This window comes from Pan troglodytes, chromosome 6 (assembly GCF_028858775.2).
Source record: "Pan troglodytes isolate AG18354 chromosome 6, NHGRI_mPanTro3-v2.0_pri, whole genome shotgun sequence".
NCBI classification, from domain to species: Eukaryota; Metazoa; Chordata; class Mammalia; order Primates; family Hominidae; genus Pan; species Pan troglodytes.
In genome coordinates this window covers 169581098-169606621 of record NC_072404.2, presented here as the reverse complement: position 1 = coordinate 169606621, position 25524 = coordinate 169581098, and the positions used below count along the sequence as shown (strand labels likewise).

The 25524-nt window shown below is 37.1% G+C and overlaps 1 protein-coding gene across 6 annotated transcripts in view; it reads right to left on the bottom strand.

Annotated features, from left to right (window-relative positions):
• DPP6 (dipeptidyl peptidase like 6) overlaps positions 1 to 25524 on the bottom strand; it is a 1137219-nt gene that overhangs the window by 324040 nt on the left and 787655 nt on the right. For all 6 annotated transcript variants that reach the window (XM_063813862.1, XM_016956857.4, XM_024357620.3 and 3 more), the window contains 1 exon segment: positions 7101 to 7175. In XM_063813862.1, the coding sequence (XP_063669932.1) occupies positions 7101 to 7175 (75 nt within the window).

Sequence of the window (25524 nt, the reverse complement as noted above, 5' to 3'; positions counted from 1 at the left end):
GAAAATAATTGTTAGTTTTGAGCCAGTTCTGTGTCAAAACAATACAACTACAAAACACCCCAAAAATCTATAATTTCAAAAACAGATGGAAACCAACAGCACCCAGTGGCCTTCCACAACAGAAACAATCTCTTTCCTCTGAGGCTGCTGGTCAGATTCACAACAGGAGGCAGCAGTCTACAAGGGACAGGAGCCCACATCAGCATTATCTTACACTGCTTACACAGGCTTAGCCTTTAAACAGTTTCCCAAGAATGTGGATATATGATTTGATTTTCACAGTATTATGAAACTGCACGCATTGTGCTAAGAGCTATGTGAAAACACACATTTCAAAAATCAGTGATGACCATTTTTGATAATCTCATGTAGTAAGAGTCACAGAGAAGTTGGCCTTATATCAGCTAAGAGTAACATGTCAGGCAGGATGCTGACAAAACAATCTGGACCATTATTTATAAATTCAGTCGCAAAGGAAAGATGGTTGGGATTGAGACACGGGAATTCATCCCGGGATAAAAGGGCTTGGAGTGATGCTGATGGGTGCAGGATGCACTTCCAGGCAGTGAAGGGGCAGCTTCTGGTCTCAGTGGGTGGTGGACAGGCTGTTCATCCACCACCTTCTCAGAAGGAGAATGTGCTGAAGGTGAGACTCGCCTCCTGCTGCTGCAGCAGCAGCTACTGGGCTGATGCAGAAAGGGCAGCAGGCGTGGTAGAAATGGCACACGCAGGCCCTGCTCTTCAGTTTGCCCTCTGAGGCCACTGCAGAGGGAGACAGATAGCAATTCTGCATAGCAGCCCCCACACATGAGAATGTGCAAGGCCTTCGTCCAGCAGAAAACGCTTGGATCAACTGGTTCCCAGAGGTGGGCCCAGGAAAGGCTCTGTAGATAGTGCAGAAAGAACCAGTCCAAGGGCACGAGAATCAAGAAACACAATTCCCTTAGCCACTCCTGGACAAAGATTTCATCCCTTCTTGTAATGAAGAAGGGATGGCAGTAAACATCAGAACTATATTATAACAATAGCTATATTTCTTGCAACATAGAAACTCATATACTCAGAATTGGCCAGATGTGGTGGCTCACCCCTGTAACCCCAGCATTTTGGGAGGCCAAGGCGGGTGGATCAAATGAGGTAAGGAGTTTGAGACCAGCCTAACCAACATGGTGAAACCCTGTCTATACCAAAAATACAAAAATTAGCCAGGTGTGGTGGTGCATGCCCATAATCCCAGCCACTTGGGAGGCTGAGGGAGGAGAATCACTTGAACCTGGGCGGCGGAGGTTGCAGTGAGCTGAGATCGTGCCACTGCACTCTGGCCTAGGTGACAGAGTGAGACTCTGTCTCAAAAAAAAAAAAAAAAAAAATTAGCCATGTGTGGTGGCAGGTGCCTGTAATGCCAGCTACTCAGAAGGCTGAGGTAGGAGAATCTCTTGAACCTGGGATGAGGAGGTTGCAGTGAGTCGAGATCACGCCACTGCACTCCAGCCTGGGCAACAGAGTGAGACACCACCAAAAAAAAAAAAAAAGAAAAGAAAAAAAAAGAAACTCGTATACTCAGAATTACCTGAATTGGTTTCCAGCAGTTATAATTTAGTCCACAATATGGGTTCAATAATTTATAGCCCAATCCCTTATATTACATTTATAAAGCCTCAAGTTATTTTTTAAAATTAATTAAGATATAGATAAATAGGTAACTCGACCAGATGGGTGCATAGAAGATTCTGGGATATAGTTGGGGTTCACCTCACCAAGCAGGTTTGATCAGGATTATCCACGTCAGGGTGTTATTCAAGCTTTATATGAATTATAAATTTCACAGTCCCTTAGAGAGCAAAATGGGCTCTATCAACTCACCACGATGGCAGGAAAATAGTAGAAATTTATCATATATGAAAACTGCTTCCAATTCCTGCCATGAAAAGCTCAGCAGCAAACCATCTTCTCCCAGGACTGAGCAGAACCCATCTCTAAGGATGGCATTTGGGCCCTGTCAACACCCACGCCGTGAGCTTGGAAGCAGACTCCTACCCAGGTGAACTCTCAGATGCAACTGCAGCCCGGATGTCACCTTGACCACAGTCTTCTTTATAGAAGACCCTGAGTGCAAGGATCCTGCTAACTTGAGCCCAGATTTCTGACCAGCAGAAACTGGGATGATACATGTTGTTTGTCTTAAGCTGCTTGTTTGGGGATAATTTGCTATGCAGTGGCAAGTAACTAAAATGGATCGGTTTATGTGTTTCAGTTATATGAACAGTTTATAAACAGATCAGTGTATCAACCCATTTTACTGACTGAATGACTGTGTGATTGGGATTTTAGGAAAAAAATCTTAAAACCTGACCAGATTTTGGACCAGAATGATATTCCACTGGCAATGATCTGACTAAGAACAATCATTTCAACTAACTCCTTTAAATATTGCAATGAAATTCCTCACAAATCTTCAGTGACTCTTTCAGAAATGATTCTTCAAGGAAGAATATTTTTCTCTTAGCTCTTTGAAATTAATATTTTTAAATGATCTAAGATATTAATACTAGGCTACTTTTTAGGCTCTCAATAATACATAGGGTTGGCATAGTTAAGATGAGCTAATTTGTGTATGTTCAAGGATGCTAGCCAAGCTATACATTTAGTAAAATTAAAATAGTTTAGTAGGAAAAAGTATTAATATTTTTAAATGATCTTAGATAATGCATTTTACATTCTTTTTCCCTCTCCCCAAAGAGATTTGGAAATGTTTCATATTTGTCAAATATATCTCAATATAAAAAAGCATGGCTGCTCTAATTAGATACATTTGTTTTAAGGCAATTTTTCTTTATTAGTATAGTTAATGCAGTTTTCAAATTAAAAATAAAAAATTGCTATTTCTCCAATGTCTAACTTAGTTTCAAGAGAATATTCAGGAATTGTACACTGAGAAATGTTATGAAATTTTATGTATAAAATAAAATAAAACTCATTTAGCACATGTTGTCTCTTTGGAACAGGAATGATCTTTTGAGATAAAATAAGATGGTGTAAATAAGCACACATTGCAAACTATAATGCTGGTGCCACATAAATACAAACACAATACTGTTTATTATTTTCAACATTCCAGATGCACTACTTATAACCTATAGGTGTCTGAGGCTTGAAAAAATGGAAAATTGGGTTTGCTGTTTCTCAAATTTACTTGATAATTGATATTTCAAACACCTTTTTAAAGGCTACTTTTAAAGCTCTCAAAAAAAACATAGGGTTGGCATAGTTAAGATGAGCTAACTTGTGTATGTTCAAGGATGCTAGCCAAGCTATACATTTAGTAATATTAGAAGAGTTTAGTAGGAAAAAGCATGCTAATTAGCATGATCCCACATTTCTAGAATAAACATGGAACGTTATTAGGATATTTCACAACTGAGGTATTTTCCTTTTATTACATATTTTGTGGATTTGATAGAATTTCAAGAACTTGGATTGTATCTTGGTATAGTGCTAAGGGGTTCGGAGAGAAGATACACCACGAATATATTTGCTCAGTACTAAATGTACACAGATGACCCTGTGCTGGGTCCTCTGGGGTGGGGACAGATAGGAGATAAAAAGACCTGTCCCTGTCTTTGAGTATCTGACAATATAAAAATGGACAAATTAAATTAGTCTATGCCAAACAACTGGGAAATGATATAACATTGCAATTAGTCTGAATAAATGAGAAGAAGAGATACCCAATGCATATTCTAAAAATTAAACTTAAACATCTTTCCTTCAACTCTTATTCTCAGGACGTTGCTGTACTATTTGTGTCTAAACTCCTTAATGATCTGTTTACTCATTTCTCTTACCACCCATGCTGTGCTGGAAAGCTCTTACTCACTTCTACTTGAGCCACTGCCAAGACAGCTGATTTCATGTAGGCATCCATCAACTCCATTCCAATGAAATTGGATAGAGCCTTAAATCTGGCCCTGGGTATACATACGGAACTACTCTGTGCTCAAACACATATACCCTGGAAGTGTAGGAGAGCTGACATTCATTGGGTCACCCTTCACCACTGAGAAACAGAAGCCCAGGGTCTCCCAGGAAGACGGCTCCGAGATGCAGTGCATCAGGCTCAGTGGGTTGCTCAAGCAAACATAGCTGGTGAGCATCGGAATGAGCCCTTGAACCTATGATTATTTGACTTCCAAGTCCAGAATCTTTGGGCAGGCAACAAAGAGAAGCAGAGATTGAAGAGATTATAATTATCCTGACGAAATGTAGGATAGTAGGATTTTTTTTTTTTTAGTGCAGTGGTAACCCAATATACCAAAATTTTATTGCAAATGAAACATACTGAAATAAATGAAAGATATCCAGTAATCCGACGTTGGTTTACACTAAAACAATTTTATGATAGTCTTTTTAATGAAAAGTTGAGTTGGTTCATATAAACAAGTTACACTAGCTGCCTTTGAGATACACACATAAGAATATGTTGAGCATGAATCCAAATAACAAATTCTAGTTTCATTATAACTAGATTGGAATCACATGTTGTAATACCCACTTGGGAAGTACTATGTAACCAACATGAGAATATCAGGAACTTCAAGAAACTTATCTGTTTAACTAGAGTTCTCAAATGTATTTGAATATGGAATCTTTAATTGTTTTTAAAGAATACCAATGGATAATATAATATTTTTAACTGATTATACTATTAATACAATACTAGCAATAACAATTACTGATACTAAATACTGATTAGGAAGTCCTGGTCTATTCCACTTATTCCAGAATCACAGACCTAGACTCTTCCTTTGAAATTCACCCCTCCCTTTTCTAAAATTACTTACATTTTAGTTTATCTAGTTAGGAAGATCTTCCTAATATCTAACTCCAAATTCTCATGCAGAATCCCATATGTAATCCTTTTATTACATATTTTGTGGATTTGATAGAATTTCAAGAACTGGGATTGTATCTTGGTGTAGCGCTAAGGAGTTCAGAGAGAAGACACACTACTTATAACCTATAGGTTATAATTTCCCTTATAATTTTTCCACCAGAAGAACAGAGAATACTTGCTTGAATAGTCATGTATACAGTAACTGCTCAGTGCTGAAAACTATTAAGGATTACTTATTTTATTCAACTTAAAATATCTGTTTCTATAGACTTTTTACATTTTCAATTTTATCATTTTTATAGTTCTGTAAATACACTTCAAACTTTCTAGGTTTTCCTTCAGTTGAGAAGACAAACTGAAGAGTCTTACTCCAAACACCGACAGATACTGCCCAGTGAGAAAGGGTTATTTCAAGGTTCCTGTTTACAGCCAGTGCTCCACATGGTGAAGACTCATCTTTAGCAAAATGATCTTTATCAAAATGGTTTCTGGTTCAATGGGATCCCAGGGCACTCTTCCAGCGCGCTGGGAAGCCGAAGAAAGTGGTGGAGAATTGTATCATGCACAGAACCACAGCACCACTGACGAGAGCACGCCTCTTCCAATCACACGGCTGCGGGAACCCCTCTGTCACATTCCGGAGAACAATACCTCACTTTGTTTTGAGGCTTCTGGGAACGGAATGCTCATTACCTCCATCCCACTGTTGGGGTGCTCCGATGATTAAAGATTCTCTAGGAAGATAACCTGAAATCAATTTGTCTTTCTAGGCTTTTCTCACTCAGGTGTTAGCTGTGCCTCCTGGGGCAAACCAGAACACATCCATGTAAGGCTTTCAAATATCTGCTAACATTTTTCTTTTATACAGGTGTGGAGATTATATTTTTGGTGGTTTTCAAGGGTGATGAAGGAAGCTGAAATGGTCTATGATCCGTGAACATCACACCCAGGTGCCTGAGGCTGAAAGAGGCAAGTTTAAGGCTGTGTCTAGGTAAGGCAGAGTCCCAAGCCTTTTAGAATGTCAAGTTCACCAACTGATCCCAATCAGAGACAAAGATGCCCCATTGTTTCAAAGAATTTGGATGGAAAAAATGAAAACCTTTATAGAATGGACATTTAAAAATAGAAAAATGGAAGACTGAAACAGAGTCCAAAAAAATCTACAGTTGGAAGAATAAAGTTGAAATCTCCAGTAATCTAGTTGTCCAATCAACTTCTAAAAGAAAGTTTAAGAATTCAGAATTGAACTTGCATCTTCATACAAACCAATACCCCAGCTTTCCCAGTGGATATAAACCAAAAAGCTTGACTGTCTCATGCCAGAAAAGATTCTCTCAAACTCACCACAGAGCCATTCTGACCTGAATTAAAATGCAGGAGTCATTACACCTCACAGAAGCACCAGGAAACTCTATTTCAAATGGTCTCAGAAATGCCAGGGAGGCAGTAGTAGACTCTATATCTTATTTGCCAGAGAGGAAAGTTCTTAAAACACACATTTCCAAAGTTGCTTATCTCTTGTAAACTGAACATCCTCTCCACTTATACAAATAAACTTCACCTTCCAGCTATTTAAAATTAAAGAGCCAAAATGAAATTTGAAATACGAGCATGTCAAATGAAAAAACAAGAAGAAGAAGGAAGATCCTGGCCTAGGAAGTTTTACACTGCTACTAAAACACAGTGAGATTTTACAGAAAATTCTGGTGAAATTTTATGGGAGGCTCATATATACAGGAAGTGCTAAAAATAGGCATTTAAATAATGGAAGTGATAGCCTCAGGTCTTCACTAGAACACTATGATGACCAGGAGATAATTAACTTATTATTTCAGTTTAAGGAGAACCTGGCAGTTGCTTTTTGTTCTTAGGATAAAATCTATTATTTCACTGAGAAAACAGCCAGAAAAATAATTGCACAAAAGGGCAAGATTTGTGTCTATGAAGAGACAAGTTCTTACCATCCTCCTAAGAAAAGTCTATGAAAGAGCCTCTAAAGTATGTGACTTTTTTCCCCTGCCAAGCAGATATTTATACCTTTCCTCTCTCCTAGGTGGCAGTATGATATGCAAAAGAGACTTCCAGGATGTACAAAATATTTCTGGATTCAAAGTTCACTAAGTATAGAAGAGTCAAGGAAATATACTTAATGAGATATTAGAATAAAGAAACAATTCTTTTGTAGGCAGTAAAGGATAATACTCACGGGTTCCACATTGTATGAAAAAAGTGCATACTCTCTATCTGGAGATATTTCATATCTGATGGCTCTTAATGATTCCTAAAAGAAAAAATAGACAAAGAATTTTAAAGCATTACATATAACAAGTCAGAATCTTATAATAAAATTGTATCTGCTGGTGCTATTTTCAAAATTAATTAGCTATTAAAATGGCTATATCCTTTCTTTGTTAGCTGAATAATATTTAGCTAATGGATGTTTTTTCACATTTTATTTGTATTTTTTTTCAAATTTCAACAAAACATACTTATTGGACTTACTGAGACAAGCCAATATAAATAAGCATTAAAGGCTGGGTGTACTGGCTCACACCTGTAATCCCAGCACTTTGGGAGGCCGAGGTAGGTGGATCACCTGAGGTCAGGAGTTCAAGACCAGCCTGGCCAACATGGTGAAACCCCATCCCTACTAAAAAAGAAAAAAATACAAAATTAGCTAGGTGTGGTAGTGCATGCCTGTAGACTCAGATACTTGGGAGGCTGAGGCATGAAAATCTCTTGAACCTGGGAGGCAGAGGTTGCAGTTAGCCAAGATTGGGCCATTGCACTCCAGCCTGGGCAACAAGAGTGAAATTCCATCTCAGAAAAAAAAAAAGAGAGAGCAAGAAAAGAAAAAGAAATAAGCGTTAAAAAGCAAACTTTTCTACAAAACTCTCAACCTCTTGATATTTTTAGAAACCTTTTTCTCACTAATTCTAAGACACATATAATAAGCAGAGTTGTTACTAGAATAGAATCACATTGTACACATTATTTTGCAACTTGCTCTTTTTCCAACATGGGCATCCCTACAAGTCAGTACATAGAAGACTAACTGTGACTTTTTCCTTCAAATTTCTTCATAGTACAAACATCATCCCACATAAATACCATCAACTGTGCTGTTTTCTTTTAATTGCCCCTGCCCTCTGCACTGCAAGCACATTGCTCCACAGATACCCACACCCACCCCCAGAGCCCACATTGCTGACTTGGTGGATGGACATCACTCTATGCATGCTCAGGCAACCACATGAAATCACAGAGAGAGATGACAAAGGTTAGAAATGACATCACATTGGCTGGGCACGGTGGCTCACGCCTGTAATCCCAGCACTTTGGGAGGCCGAGGCGGGTGGATCACCTGAGGTCGGGAGTTCGAGACCAGCCTGACCAATATGGAGAAACTCCGTCTCCACTAAAATTACAAAATTAGCTGGGTATGGTGGTGCGTGCCTGTAATCCCAGCTACTCAGGAGGCCGAGGCAGGAGAATCACTTGAACCTGGATGGCAGAGGTTGTGGCGGACCGAGATCGCGCCATTGCACTCCAGCCTGGGTGACAAGAGCGACACTCCATCTCCAAAAGAAAAAAAAAAAGTGACATCATACTATGCTCCTCTGCACCTTAGTTTTCTCATGCAACAGTACCTTAAGGAAATGACTCCAAGGACTTGGGTTCCTTTGATTGAGTAGTGATCTTTAATGAGTTCATAATATTGCATGGTGCACACCTTGGGATATACTTTAATTTACTCACACAATTCTCAACAAAGGGAGACAATTCATTCCTGTTATTTATGGTTGCTTTGTTCTATAAAGTCATCATGAACACTAGTTCATGTGCAACTAGTGGATACTGAACCATTGCTTCTAGAAGAGACTCAACGTTAGGTTCCTTTGAACCTCTAGCCAAAACATTTTAGTCAAATGATCAATAGATAACCTTGTTTTATGTGTCTTTCTTTTTAAGGACACCTTATTGAATATATATTGTTGATTCATAAACATCGGACTCATGGCCAACAACGCATGAGTTGTGCCTAAGCAAAGCTTATCTCAAAGATACATTTTCTCCATAAGGCGTTCACAGCCTTCTTGCCCTTAGTGATACTATACAGTACTTCAGCACTACGCCTGGGACCCACTTTCAACAGTGAGATCACCAGTGTAAGGTACAAACATGCAAAAAAATGGAGCACCAAATAGAACAACAGAAAAGGACAGTTGTTCACAGCATGAAAGTTGAAACGAGAAAGCACAATAGTGCTTTGTTCTGCTGCAGTTGGGAATGCCAACATTGGACAACTCGAATCTTTTGCCACTATGCCTGAGAACGATGGCAAAAGTGCTGTGATGATCACCTTGGGGCTCACAGGTACACTTTATCACATGGGTGAATTTGGAAATATAGAAGCTGTGAATAATGAGGATAGATTATAAGCATTTCTAGTGAGCTCTTTCTATAAACAATGTTGTAATGAAGATCCCAATCTATGTCTTTGTTGATATATGTGTGGTTTTCACATTTTTGTATAGAATAGATATCCACGGGTGAAGTGAACAATTTACAAATTTTAAAATTAAATAGGTATTGCCAAATTCTTTTTCAAAAATGTTTTTGGAATGTGCACTCCCACTACAGATGTATGAATGCATGTTTTCTTCCCTTCTCTGGAAGCATAAGGTGTTTTTTCTTCAATTTTGACCCTCCTGTAGATGTAAATATGCCTCATTAGTTTTTGTTTCCCTGCTTATGGATACATTTGATCCTTACTATCCACTTTTTAGACAATGTTGATTTTATCTTTAGAAAACTGTCTGTCTACTTCCCCTTGAAAATATTCTCCATGCTTCCATTTTTCTCCTCCTATTCATTCTTAAACTCCTGCCTGTCATGCTCTCACCCCCACCACTCAACCACAATTACTCTTCTCAAGGTTATCAGAGACTCACTTTGCTAAATGTCATAATTTCTCAGCTGTCCTCTTACTTGACACAGATGACCAGTCTCTCTACTCCTCGAAGCCCTGACTGTACCTGGCTTCCCGGACACTCATCACCTGCTTTTCTCCTACCTCCCTCGCTGGTTCTTTTCATGCTATTTTGTGCTTCTCCTTGTTTTCTTGAGCTCTGAATGTTGGAGTGCTCAAGGATTGATATTTGGATCTCCTCACTTCCTAGGTGGTGTTATCCAGTCTCATGGTTCTAAAAACCATGCGCAGTCTGGCTGAGGATTCCAACATTCATGTCTCCAGCCCAGACCACCTGAACCCACACTGGACCTGACCTTGAACTTCAGGCTTGTCTGGCCAACTGCCTCCCTGACATCTGTACTTGAGTGTCAAATGGACACCTCAAGTCAATGGGAATAAGCTGAGCCCCTTCTACTCCACTCCCACACCTCCAGCTCCTGTAACCTTTTTCCTCTTCTCAGATAGTGGCAACCCCATTAGCTTGGTTGTTAGGTCAAACTCTTGGCTATCTTTTCTCTTTCCCTCTGTTTTACACACCCTACACCTAGGTGGTCAGAAAATACCACTGGTTTACCTTCAAAATAGGTTTGGAACCATTTCTTCTCTTTCCCACCACCATTACCCTTGTCTAAGGTATGTGCATTCTTTCCTGAGGTACTGCAGTGGCCTTCTACCTGCTTTCCCAGGCGGCCAGGGCCATCTCTCAAATATGCAAATCACATCGCTCCCCTGGGAAACCCTCCCACAGCTTCCCATCTCACCTGTGGGAAAAGCCAAAGTCCTGACGGACCAGGCAGCCCTGCTGGACCTAGTTCCCTCTTAGCTCTCTGCATCCATCTCCCAGTATTCTCCCCTCAGTCCCATCTGCTTCACTGCAGCCACGCCAGTCTCTGTCCATCCTAAAGCAAGCCAGGCACATGCCATTCTCAAGGCCTTTGCAATTCCTCTTTCTTCTGCCTGAAATGCTCTCGACCTTTCATTTCTTTTGGCTTTTATCTCAAGTCACCTTCTAAGTGAGGCCTTCCATGTCCTTCAATAGCTAATATATCTAGATATTAACCGCCTTGCCTCCGACTTTTTATACCCCTTTCTCTGATTTGTTTCTCTAGGTCTAATCATATTAATACATATTTTATATTTTTTAACCTATTTATCTTAAATATTGCCTGCTTTCTTCATTAGAGTGTAAACACCTTGAAAGGAAGATGGTTTTAATCTTTAATTTCTCTCAGCAATGTTTTGCAGTTTTCAGAATACAGATTTTGCCCATATTTTGTAAATTTATTCCCAAGGATGTACTATAATTGATGCTTTGTACATATAAAAGTACATGTATATTTTAATTTAAATATCTAATTGTTTATTGCTAATATGCAAAATTCATTTGGGTATCCTGACCTTATTTTCTGTAGCATTGATACATGTAATTATTTGTTCTGGTAGATATTTTCTGTATATTTCTTAGAATTTTCTACAAAATCGTATTTCCTATGTATATAGGTATTTCCTTTCTTTTCTATCTAGACACTTTTTATTGCTTTTGGTTGCCTTATTGCACTCTAGAGAACTGCTAGTATAATGCTGAGTAGAAGTAGTCAGAGTGAACAGCCTTGCTTTTTTCCCTAATCTTGAGGATAAAGCCTTCATTCTTCTCCATTGAGTATGATATTTATGGTATTTTTAATAGATATCTTTTATCAGGTTGAAGACATTCCTGTCTATTTCTAGTTTGCTCAGAGTTTTTATAATAAATGTATGTTTAATTTTCTCAAATGCTTTTTCTGCATTTATTGAGATGATTATGTTATTTTGCTTTTTTAGTCTTAATCTGTCAGTATGGTAAATTACATTGTTTGATTTCTAATGTTAAACCAACCTTGCATGCTGGGATAAGCTATTCGACCATGATGTATTACCCCTTTTTATATATTGTTGGACTCAATTTGCTAATATTTTGTTGAGGATTTTTGCATCTGTGTTCATGAAGGAATGTCATCTGTGGTTTTATTTTCTTTTAACTTCTTTGTTTGGTTTTCATTTCAGGGTAATACTGCCCTAAGAAATGGACTTTGGAAATATATCTTCCTCCTCTTCTATTTGTCTAATAAGTTTGTGCAGAATTGGTACTATTTCTTACATAAATGTTTGGTAGAATTGATCAAGTGAATCAATTTGGGCCTTGAATTTTAATATGTGGGGCTTTTAAACTACGAATTCAATTTATTACACCAACATCCAGGTATTCAGGTTACTTATTTCTTAACTGGTGAACTGTAATACTTTCTGCCTTTCAAGGACTTTTCTGTTTCATTTATATTGTCCAAATTATTAATATGTTTGCTTGGTGTCTGATTTTTTTTCCCATTATCTTTGCTCTTGATTGATTTTATTGATCTTTTCCAAAAACCAGCTGGTCATTTTTTCTAACATTTTTCTGTTTTCTATGTAGTTGATTTCTGCTCTTTTATTACTTTTCTTCTGTGTACTTGGGGTTTTAAATCTTTTTTTGTAATTTTTCAAAGTGAAAGCTGAGATCTAATATGAACAGGTAAAGATATAAATTCCCCTTTAAGTATTGCTTTGTTGCATACCGTAAATTTTGATATTATTGCTTTTATTTTCATTTACTTAAAATACATTCAGTTTCTTCTTTGGCTGATTTGTTATTTAGAAATATGTTGTTCAATTTCCAATTATCAAGATATATTCCAGATATTTTTTCTGGTATTGATTTCTAGTTTGTTTCTGTTAAAGAACATACTTTGTGTAATTTCCATCCTTTGAAATATATTGAGACTTGTTTAATGGCCCAGCATATAATCTACTCTGGTGAACGTTTCACGTGCACTCAGAGGAATGTGCATTTTTCTATTGATGAGTGGTGTGATGCACAAATGTCAATTCGGTTGACTTGGTTAATAGTGTTTTCAAGACTTCCATATCCTTATTAAATGTTTTTACATAGTCTATCAATTACTCAGAGAGGATTGTTGGGATCTACAACTTTAATTATGGATTTGTCTATTTCTTCTTTTGGTTCAACCAATTATTGCTTCAAATATTGTAGCTCAATGCTAGCTGCATACATCTTTAGGATTCTTAAGTCTTCTTAATAAACTTACTCCTTTATCATTATGAAATATTTCTTATTTCTGGTAATATTCCTTGTTGTCTATTTTATCTAATATTAATATAGCCATTCAAGATTTTCATTGACTAGGGTTTGGATGGTATATCTCTTAAAATCCATTTAATTTTTTTTTTTTTTTAAGACGGAGTCTCACTCTGTCACCCAGGCTGGAGTGCAGTGGCATGATCTCAGTTCACTGCAACCTCTGCATCCTGGGTTCAAGCGATTGTCCCGCCTCAGCCTCCCGAGCTGCTGGGATAACAGGCGCCCACCAACATACCTGGTTAACTTTTATATTTTTAGCAGAGATGTGGTTTCACAATGTTGGCCAGGTTGGTCTCGAATTCTGACCTCAGGTAATCTGCCAGTCTCAGCCTTCCAAAGTGATGGGATTACAGGCATGAGCCACCATGCCCAGCCTTAAAATTCACTTAATTTTAATCTATGTCTTTATGTTAAAATTAGATAACATAGATAGCTTATAATTGGATCTTTCCTTTTAAACAAAATTTAAAATCCTCCAGGAGTATTAAGGGGAGCTTCTAGGCATAATGATATAGGAAATCTGTCCTTTAAACTGTCAGTTATAGTCCACCCTATATTAGATCAGATGTATTATTGCCACTATTGTCCAAGAAAGTTCTAACATGTTCCAAAGGTTTTATGTGTTTATATTTTCACTTTCCATGTCAGTGTTTAGAGCAGGACAAAGGTTCAGACAGAAGTCTTACATGAGATTACATTCAGAGGAGCTGGACATATTTTATTATATTTAAAGGACCCTTTGAGAAAAGGAAGGATATTTTAAAGAACTAGTTAACTAATTCTACAAAAATTTCCACCCAAAACCTAGCCATATGTTGACAACATTTATCATTCCTGGCACACCTCCTTCTGTCACGTAGATGTAACTTTTCATCTGGTGTAATTTTTCTTACTCCAAAGAACTTCCCTTAAGTTTCTCATAGTATAGGTTTATGGCCAATAAATACTGTCTGATTTTCTCTGAAAATATATATCTTTATATATATCTATATCTTTATATATATCTTTTTATATATCTATATCTTTATATATATATTTATCTTTATATATATAATTTTTTTTAAGAGAAAAAGGTCTCATTCTGTTGCCCAGGCTGGGGTGCAGTGGTATGATCATTGACTGCAGCCATAAACTCCTAGGCTCAAGGGATCCTTCTGCCTCAGCCTCTTAAGTAGCTGGGCCTATACAAATTCTTAATGTTTATTTTTGAGAGATATTTCTGTGGTGTGTAGAATTCTAGATTGACAGTGTTTTATGCCTCCCAGCACTTTAAATGATCTCATTCCAATGTCCTCCGGCTCGCAGCACCTCTGTTGAAGAGTCAGCTGTTTTCTTAGGTTTGTTCTTCCAAACATGTCTCACTCCTTTGGCTGCCATTAAGATGTTCTATTTGTCACTCATCTTAAGTAACTTGATTATCATATTCTTTGTTATTATTTTCTTTATGGAGTTTATTGAGTTCTTTACCAAATTTGGAAGAAATTCAGTCATTATTTCTTCAAAAGTTTGTTTTCTTTTCTCTCTTCGCTTTCTGGAACTTTAATGACAGGTATATTAGTCTACTTTATACTGTCCGACAGCTTATTGACATGCTGTTCAGGCTTTTTTTTTTAAAGTTTCTCTTTGTTCTTGGTTTTAAATAGTTTTCTATTGCTACTGCTTACAATTTAGAAGTTTTTTTTTTTTTCTTCTGTGGTATCTAACCTGCTGTTCATCTAGAGAATTTTTATTTTTTTTTAATCTCTAGAAATTTTATCTGGGTGTCTTATAATCTTTAATTTCTCTTATCATCATGTTCATGGTTTTCCTTATAGCCTTGAGCGTTTGGAATACATTTATCTTAGCAGTTTTAATGTGTTTTTCTGCTAATTCCCTTATCTTTGTTATCAGCAGTTCTGTTTCTATCAACTGATATTTCTCCCCATTATGAGTCACATTTCCCTGCTCCTTTGCATATATCATGTTTTATTTTTAAATTAACACCAGATATTTTTAATTCTCTCTTGTTGAATTTAGGACTTTTTGTTTTCCTTCAAAGAATATTGGACTTTTTATGACAGGCAATTAATTATTTGTGGATTAACCTGACTTATTCAAGGTTTTTAAAAAAGATGTTTTAAGGGTTATTCCATAGTGGCCATTAGTCATGCATCACTTAACAATATATCTGATATGTTCTGAGAAATGTATCATTGGGCGGTTCTGCCATTGTGCAAACATCACAGAAAGTACTTACACGAACCTAGATGGTACAGCCTACCCCACACCTAGGCCATATGGCATAGCCTATTGCTCCAAGGCTCCAAACCTGTACAGCATGTTACTCTACTGAATACTGTAGATAGTTGTAACACAGTGGTAATTTTTGTATATCTAAAAATACCTAAACATAAAAAAGATACAATAAAAATATGATATTATAATCTTAGGGGACCAATGTCCTACATCCATTGTTGACTAAGATGCCATTATGTGACACATGACTATATTTGAGTGCTAATTGAACCTCATCCTAAGAAACTACTTTCCTGGGGTCTCTGTTTAATGTCTCACGGTTAGAAGAAACTTAAATAATTCCTGACAATATATGAGCTCTGGGAATACTTCATCTAACAGAGTTCTGTAATTGTTATTTCCTTGGAGTTTTATTTTGTTCTGCCTTTTGGTGTTTCATTATTCACATATAAAGGTCAATAATTAACCGAGGTCTCAAAGGGAAATCTATGTATTAGGCTGGTGCAAAAGTAATTGTGGTTTTTCAAACACTGCATGTTCTTACTCATAAGTGGGGGTTCAACATTGAGAACACATGGACACAGGGAGGGGAACATCATATACTGGGGCCTGTGGGGGGGTGGAGGGGTAAAGGGAGGGATAGCATTAGGAGAAATCCCTAATGTAGGTGACGGGTTGATGGGTGCAGCAAACCACTGTGGCACGTGTATACCTATGTAACAAACCTACACATTCTGCACATGTACCCCAGAACTTAAAGTATAATAATAATAATAAAGTAATTGTGGTTTTGCCATTAAAAGGAATTACTTAAATAGATTTTGTGAGTATTCTCTAGTTTCCTCCTTTTGGGTACTCTGTCTCATAAACTGTAGCCATCTTCTTTTCTTGAACTCTGACTTCTGTCTTCTTAACTTGGCAAGACTGCAGGTCTTGAATTTTTCCCCTTCGTGCTGCAGTACAGCATTCACGCAGAAAGCCCACAGGATGGCATGGTTCATTCATTTGTTTTTCTTTTCTCGGAGATCACAGCTGTGCACTGCCTGCTGTCCAATACATGAAAACTGATTTTTTCCTCCACATTTTATCCCATTTTATAGTTGTTTATGTTAGGAGGGTAATTCCAATCCTCTTATAGTCTCATGGCCAGGACCAGATGCCAAGAAGCAAATTTTAGTTTGTTTTGCCACAGTTCTATTCCCAGTGCCTAACAGTGACTGGGTTATAATAGAGATGCTCCCTAGATGTTTGCTGAAGAAATGAATGATTACATCCTCAGCTGTTACAAGGGTGGCAACAATGGGGCTGATATGCAATAACACCAAAAGAAACCAGCAAAGAATGCAATTTTTACACTTAGAAATTAGTCCGGGTCACATTCCTTGATGGAGGGTCAATTGCTAATGATGCTGCCGGAGACAGTGAGAATTTGTTTTCTCTTTGAGAAACTCACCACTGCCATGGTTAGGTGTGATTCCAGGCATTTCTGACCACCCCAGTCTCCATTTTGGACTTTGCTGCTTGTGACCATGACAGGTGAGGTGGCTCCACTTATCTAGTGGATAAGCTTGGATGCCCCGATGGGTGCTACAGATGAGTTCTTCCTGAAATCAACAAACTTCCCGTCTTGGTCGAAGTTGTGATTTTTTGAAGCTGGCTTTCTCCTTGGCTAGAAAATACAATGTCTTTCTCAGAACGAGTGGCCCTGTTACAAATTCAAGGGATCCTGTAGCAGTTGTACAAATTTTGAGCTGTAGGTCTACCTTCTCACCAAGTGCCAATAATGAATGCAAAAAATATCTAACACATTCCTGAACGTTTGCTCTATGAATCAATTTCCCAAACAAAGCAGGCCTTGGTTTCAGGCTTGATTGAGCTAATTCTAAAATATTTTTGTTCATTTTCTATTATTTATTTGTCTTTTTGTGCTCAATTTGGAAGAATTCCTTATCAGTTGTAGATACACTCCTTTTACTTGTTACCTGGATTGTAAATATTTTCCATTATTTGTCTACTAATTTTGCCTTTTTTAAAATTAAAATTTAAAATGTTATATGGCAAATTAAATATGGCTATCTTTTATAGCTTCAGGATTTCCTATTTTGATTAAAAATTTCTCTCTTTTTATGAAACCAAATTATAGACTTTTAAAAACATTTAAGCCTTTAATCCAATTGGAACGTAATTTTGTGTATTTGTACAATGAGACTTACATTACGTCTTTGTAGATGAAGAGTTAGTTACGCCAGCACTGTGTTCTAAGTGTGTCACCCTATCCCTAGTGTTTCTCATGTCAAATACTCGTTTATGTTGGCAGCTTCTTTCAAATTCTCCAGTTTTTCAGCACTCTCTTTGCTACTTCTATGGAAAATTTGATAGTTTTAAGCTTGGACTGTGGATTCAGCCAGACTGTGATTCATATCCTGTTTATACCATTCACTATGAGAGATGCTGAAAATTTCTCAATTTTTTGTGCCTCTGTAAAGTGTAGATAATATTTGTACCTACCTCATACTTGATACACAAATTTAATAAAGTAATTACAATACCTGGTACATAATAAGTATTCAAAGTGTTAGCTATTATTGTCATTGAGTTGAATATAACGTCATTCTTGTGTGTTTTCACTGCAGGTAAAAGAGTATACATTACTATGCATTTTGAAATGCTTCATGGCTACACAAAGGTGTTCATTCTTATATATGACAACCAAGATCATTTTGCAAAATGTTTACACTAAAGCAGTTTCAGAGTTCTAATTAGGATTGTGTTAAAGTTTGATATCAACTTTCAAATAATTAACATTTTAAATATTGTTTTCTTATTTAATATTATACAATTTTTTTAATGTTTTCAAATTTCTAACAAGATCTTATAGTTTGCTTTGTTCAATCTTCTGGAGCTCATGTCAGATTTATTTGAAGTCTTTTTATATTTTTGTTCTTATTGTGAACGGAATATTTTTTCCATTTTCACTTCAAGGTATTTATATTGGTGAAGAGAAAAGCTATTGATTTCATAATATATTTCTTGTATTTAGCCATATTAAGATATGTTCTTATTAGTTTTTTTTGACATTTGGATTTTTTTTAATTTTATTTTATTATTATTATACTTTAAGTTTTAGGGTACATGTGTGCAACATGCAGGTTTGTTACATATGTATACACGTGCCATGTTGGTGTGCTGCACCCATTAACTCGTCATTTAACATTAGGTATATCTCCTAATGCTATCCGTCCCCCCTTCCCCCACCCCACAACAGTCGCCGGTGTGTGATGTTCCCCTTCCTGTGTCCATGTGTTCTCGTGGTTCAATTCCCACCTATGAGTGAGAACATGTGGTGTTTGGTTTTTTGTCCTTGCGATAGTTTGCTGGGAATGATGGTTTCCAGCTTCATCCATGTCCCTACAAAGGACATGAACTCATCATTTTTTATGGCTGCATAGTATTCCATGGTGTGTATGAAAACTAATATATGTTAGGTTTTTCAGAAATAAAATTCTATTATGAGAGAAAAGTTGTCTTTTTTTCTTCTATTTTCTAGTTCTTATTTTAATCATTTGGTTTGGTTGCACTTTCTTCAAGAACATATTAAATATTAATGGTGATGGTGAGTATTCTTGCCTGATACCTGACTATAATTGAAATGGTTTTATTGTTTGTCATTTAGAATGGTTTTCACTGATGGTTGGTTCTTGGTAAACAACCTTTAGCATATTTAAGCAATTATTTATTCTTACATTAGCAAGGATTTTTATTAGGAGCTGTTGATAAACTTTATCAGATCCCTTTTTCAGCACCTAGCGACTTAATCATAAGGATTTTTCTATCATTTTGTAGTTCTAATAAATTTTGTTGATTGATTTCCTGATATTTAAATGCTGTTGTAATCATTAAACCTGACTTTAGCATATTATGATTTTGGTACACAGCTGAACTCCACTTGTTAATATTTTGCTCATAACTTTTATACTTAGTAGAGAGATGGGTATATACAGTATTTCACCTTTTGCATTATCTGGGGCTACCAGTTATATCAATAACACAATTTTAAATAACATTATGCTGACTTTAAAAATATTGGTCTACATGTATGATGATCCCATTTATATAAAATTCTAGGCATGTTTCTGAGGAGATACATATCTAAAGGATTGGTTTGTTTTTCCTGTAGTAGATAAATACATATGTGATAATAAATGCAGAGAAGAAAAGGTGGTTGTTAGGGAAGAAAGAGATATAAAATGATAGAATGCCCCCAATTTGTCAAGTAATGGAAGGGAAATGAATAGTAGAAAGCATAAATATACCCAGAGGCTTTTTTGAATACAACCTCCTCATGAAACTCATAATAAAAAAAACCCTAAATATACAAGATGAGTAATGATCAACAAAAGACAAATACTGAAAAGATTGTTACAGGAGGATGCTATGTGCAACTCTGTGGGTGTACACATCAAATTTAACATAAATTGATGATTGTATTCTCCCTTCCTGGTCAATGAGAAAGACAGAACCCTTGGGCCTGGCGATAGTGTTAATGATAGTGGCCACAGCCTGCCTCTGGGCCCTGAATTCACCTAAGAATAATTTAATTTTGAATCAGACAGACTCAGGTGCTGCTCCCAGCACTGCATTTACTGAGTCAGAGAAAACCTGAAAACATAGATGCTATAGAGCAGAGTGGAAAGATGATTAAATAGCCACATCGAAAAAGCGTCCAGATGGTTTACAGCTCGGTTCTCTCTAACCTTGAAACAGATCGTTCCCCAGGACTCAGCTGTGTCAGCACTTTTTGTTTTTTTTTTTTTTTTTGGCATTAGGCTAAACTGACTCAATGTTTTGCATCTCTAGTCTTCATTTTAGGGCAAATGTAGTGGCCTCCAGGAGTAACCACATGATATGTAATGATGGACTCAGAGATACGAACACAGTGTTTGAAGCGGTGGTTTCCTTCTCAGTAATGGAATGGCGGCCTCAGCCCCATCTTATAACTGCAGCGACCAAGGCTACAGCTGGATTATGTATGCAGTCTAGAAATAATTTAGTTTGGCACTAGACAAAGCTGAGTTCAGCTCTCAGGACTATCAGCTATCAGCTGTGTGACTTAGTAAAAGGTTTTTTAACCTCTTTTTTCTGAGTTTTAAAATAATAATAAAGTACTGAAGCTCACAGAGTTCCTAACGATTTTGGTTAAGTAAGATAATGAATGTAGAGTGTTTAGGATTCTTTAGTCACACCGTAAGCACTCAAAATATCAACTATTAGTTAATGAACTCTGCATATACCTTGCAGTAGCTTATTCCTCAAAGTGGCTTTGGTTTTCTACTTCACAATCTGTTTCTCTCCCCATTTCAGTTCCTGAATTTGACATCTCCCCACCCATGAGCAAGTCTTGAAAAACCCCAGACAACATAGACTATTGTTTAATCCCATCTGCCTGTACACAAAGTGAAGCCAAGTGTTATCAATTCTACTCCTGTGATGTAACTTAAACCAACTTCTCCTGTGTCTTCAAAGCCATTGCCTTAATTTAAGACCTCCATCACATTCACCTGGACTTGAAGCAAGCCACTGTCGATGTTTTGTTTATAATCTTTACCTTCTACAAACCCCTTTCTTATTGGTTACAGTTATTTTCCTAAAGCACGGTGGCTTTAAATTCTAACCAGCTCAAAAATTCTAACCCACCTGGGGGAAGGTCTTGTGATGCATGGTGACATCTTGTCCCTGAGTAAAGAATCTTACCTTGAGTTCCTCAAATTGTTGATGTGGCTGATTATTTGTATGACCTACTGACATTGAAAAAATGCTGATCTGTTTCTGAATCAAGAAGTTTTACTAATTTTCTTGCATATAGACATTTCAGCCTGTATGTTGCAATCGGTAGCCAATGATTATAAGCCCTGTATAATACCCTCCAATGAAAAGGACAACTCAGATATGAGGAGTCCCCTCCCTTCTCTTAAGCTTTCTTATAAAAGCCTTCCAACTTGTTAAAGACTCTAGAACACTCCTGACTTTGTTGATGTGTCTTCCTGGGCTGATCCTCACATTTGGCTTCCAATACACCTTTTATCACATTATTTCAGCCTTAATTTCTGTCAACATTGTGGTGTAGCCAGTAGGCTTTGGAGTGACCTCCCTGGACCATCCAGCACAGCTTCCAACCTTCACGCAGATCCTGGCAACAAACTCATTGTGAGCTTGGATGTCCCTGCTGGGTGGTACAGATGAGTTCTTCCTGAAATCAACAAACTTCCCGTCTTGGTCAAAGTTGTGATTTTTTTTGAAGCTGGCTTTCTCCTTGGCTAGAAAATACAATGTCTTTCTCAGAACGATTATCCCTCTTACCAATTCAAGGTAAGGGTTTTTGTTGAATTTTAGGGCAGGGTAAAATAGCTCTGTGAATTTTTCCCTGGAGGTTTGGGGCAAAAGCACTTTTCCTTAGTGATGGCATGAGGGGCACTTTTGCTCCACTACATAGCTGGTCTCACTCAAAACAATCACGATGGAAAGCAGGTCTTCTGAGACTGACAGTGCACTGCCTCTAATCAACACCAGCTGGTTTTATGCACAATACTTTTGGTCCTTTTACCTGCAAGTGCTTAGATAAGTGGATCCACCTAACTTGGCATGGTCATAAGCAGCAACACCCAAAATGGGGACCCTTTGAAACGCCTAAAATGATTTACTTGGGCACACAATTGGAAAAAGCTGGATTTAGAATTAGACAAATTGAATGGAAGACTTACTTCCAATAGCACCTAGAAGCTTCCATTAGAAATTTTGAAAGAAAAAATTGCCTCCATTCAAGAGGTAAACAAAAGGATATTCGCAACTATCTCTGCCGTGAAAAAGACTTCAGAGACTTTGTCCCTTTCACCTCCAACTGCTCCTCATTCCTCATCCTTCTCTGCTTGTTCCCTCAGCTCCCATACATTTCTTAGGCAGAGATTTTTGGAATTTCACAATGCACACATTTCCTTCTCTCTCAAAAGAGGGAAATGTATGAATTTGGAACAAAAGGAGCAAATGGAAGGACTACAGCATGAGAATGAAATTACTGAGATGATAAAAATACAGATCCAACAAGTTTTTTTCTAAACTGAAACTAATGAATGATACCAATTGATTTCTTGTAAGCTTTGCCAGACCATTTATGATCCCGATCTTCCACTGGCATTGGTAAAATAGATTCAGCCACTCGTATTAAAATGAAATGCTTAATTGAACAATTAATAATCTAAAAGAAAAAGATAAATGTTTAGAAAAGTTAGGCCCTCAGGTCTAATAAGTCAGAATCTTGAGCTCAGAGCAATCATCTATCTGTGTCTAGCACAAAAATTTTGCTTTTTCTGCTACAAAGGCTGAAAGGAAAAAGTGCCACCTCCCCAAAAAAGAGAGAAACTGCTAAAAATTTTTCCCCACCTGCATTTGCTAATCAAACAAGATCAGCAAACAAAAGACAGATTTGTTACTATTTCAAGACTACTTGGAGATTTTGTCTTTGTTATGGAATTTGGTCAGTTTTTAGGTAAAATGTAAACATTGAAAATTGAACTCATGTGAAACTTATGAAAAATGGTAAAAGAAGTTTGTTAAAATCAAACTTACATGGAAACTGCTTTACCCAAACTTTTGGTCTGCAGCTTTCATTAGATTACCCACAGGAGCAAAAAAAGTTTAGCCATATGAACAGGTCCCAATTTTGTCAGAAATATAACTTGGATCCAGCTGTCTTTTATAAATTGGTGAGTTTGTATGGTGAAACCCTGTCTCTACTAAAAATACAAAAAATTAGCCGGGCATGGTGGCACTCGCCTGTAATCCCAGCTATTTAGGAGGCTGAGGCCAGTGAATCGCTTGAACCTGGGAGACGGAGGTTGCAGTGAGCCGAGATCGCGCCATTGCACTCCAGCTTGGGCAACAAGAGCAAAACTTCGTCTCAAAAAAAAAAAAAAAAAAAAGAACTAAAATTCTAAAATGAAAGCTGTAAAATCTTTATTTGTGTTTGTGTATGTTTAGATGTGTTTACACTTACTTAGATGTATTATATGTTATGTCTACCTGGTACCAAATCAACATAAATAAATGAGCATTCATAAATTAGTAAACACAAATATTTTCCCAGTTCACATGACTTAAGTAAATCTTTAATAAACAAGCTGGTTTTTAAATTATTGATAAAATAAAAGTAGAAATGTCTTCAAGATTGTCAGCATACCCTTTTGCCTCATTATACTTGGAAGACATTTTTATATTTGACTCTGCTAGATATTTTTAAATATCAGGGTTTGGCACAAAGGTTATAGAACTACAAGCCCAGCCAAAACCAGAATGATTTTTGTGTAATTTTTTGAAGGGTAAGACAAATTTAATCTTGTCGGTTTAATGAAAACAGCTGTATCTTCTGAGTTATTAGCAAAATACCCATATATTTAACCTAAACTCCTTCCTTAAGTGAACATCTGATATTCACAGGCCATAAAAATGGTTAACAAGGAAGTAACTTGTAATAATGACTAACTTTGTCCGATATCTCAGTTTTCATGAGCAATCCAGGTAAACTATTAAAAATAAATAAATTAGGTAAATATAAATGGGATAAACTTTTATAAATAATTGTTATGTAATTTTCAATCTTAAAGTTATGTTCAATTTAAATAATACTCATTCTTTATTTCCAAATAAAATAACAATACTATAGCAAAACATATTTCTAAAAATTATAAATAAAGGAGCTATTTGTATTTTAAAACGATCAGGTAAAGTATACTTTTGTGAATAAAATTAAAACATTTACCTTTCTCTGTACCTGAATTCTCCAGAATTTGTAAACTATGCCTCCACAGTTAAGGCCAAAATAATGATCGTCCGGAGACTGGAGGTTGATTCATTATTCAGGAGATTGGCATGTAACCTCGTGTCATGATCTACCCCATGTTGCTAGCAACCTGGCCCACATGCGATGATAAGGTTTGTTCTCCCCACTCAGGGACATGACTTCTTGGGAATGAGCCTTCGCAGAGCCAAGGAAGGAAAGAAGGATGTCTACCCTTCTAACCTAAGCAGAGACTGATCATCAATGCTTCCATGGTTAGTTGTTGTTGTTTTTTTAATCAAAAGAGGGAAATAATACCCTACAGGTCACATTTGGCAAACTTCCAAATTAAGTCACCTGGGGAAGAAGTCTTGTGTGTCATCTTGTCACTAAGTAAACAATCTTACTGTGAGCTCTTCAAATTGTTGACGTACTGATTACTGTGTGATCTACTGACATTGAAAAGGATGCTGATTTGCCTCTGAATCATGAAGTTTTACTGATTGTCTTGCACGTAGGCAATTTAGCCTGTGTGTTGCAATCTGTTGTCAGTGACTGGAACCTTTTTATTGTACCTCTTAATGATAAAATTTATCATTAAGCAATCCTTAATGATAAAGGACAACTCTGATATGAGGAGTCCCCTTCACTTCTCCTAAACTTTCTTATGAAAGCCTTCCGGCTTGTAACAGATTCTGGAACATGTCCAACTTTGTTGGTGTGTTTTCCCAGATCGATTCTCACCTGTGGCTTCCAATAAACCTTTATTACATTATTTCTGCTTCAGTAGCTTTAATTTTGGTTGACACCTTTCCATGTGCTACAGACTAAAGACTACACACAATGGAAGCTTCCTGAAGACTTCTCTCCACCTTTTCCCCAGACCTTCCAGCCACAACTTTTCAAGCCCCTCCCAAAACAACCTACTAACCGCACTGTCTACCCCTGAAATGTGGAATTATCCACCCTTTTCATTTTGCCTATGATGCCATTTCCGACTTTTCTCCCATATTCAAGGACTGCTGAAATGTCCCTTCTGCAAGCCTCTATCTAGAGTTCCCAGCAATCCTCCTCTTTCTTTCTCACCTTGTTCTCATTGCACATTGGATTAATACCTCCGTTGCAAAATATATTATGTTAAAACAACTACTTCTTTTACATGCAGGCTGAAAGCTACATAAGAGTAGAAATCTGTTTTTATTAATCACTGTATCCAGCCACCACCATGTCTAGTCAGGGCCTTGCACAGAGAAGGCCTTCCCTGACTGTCACATGAAGAGTATACGTGTGATGGAGGAGTGATGGTACACAGCCCTTAGCCTGCAGGGAACAGTAGCTCTGGGGCCAGAAAGATTAAACCACTACTGTACTGCTTTTCAGAATTTTTTTTTTTTTTTTTGAGATGGAGTCTCGCTGTC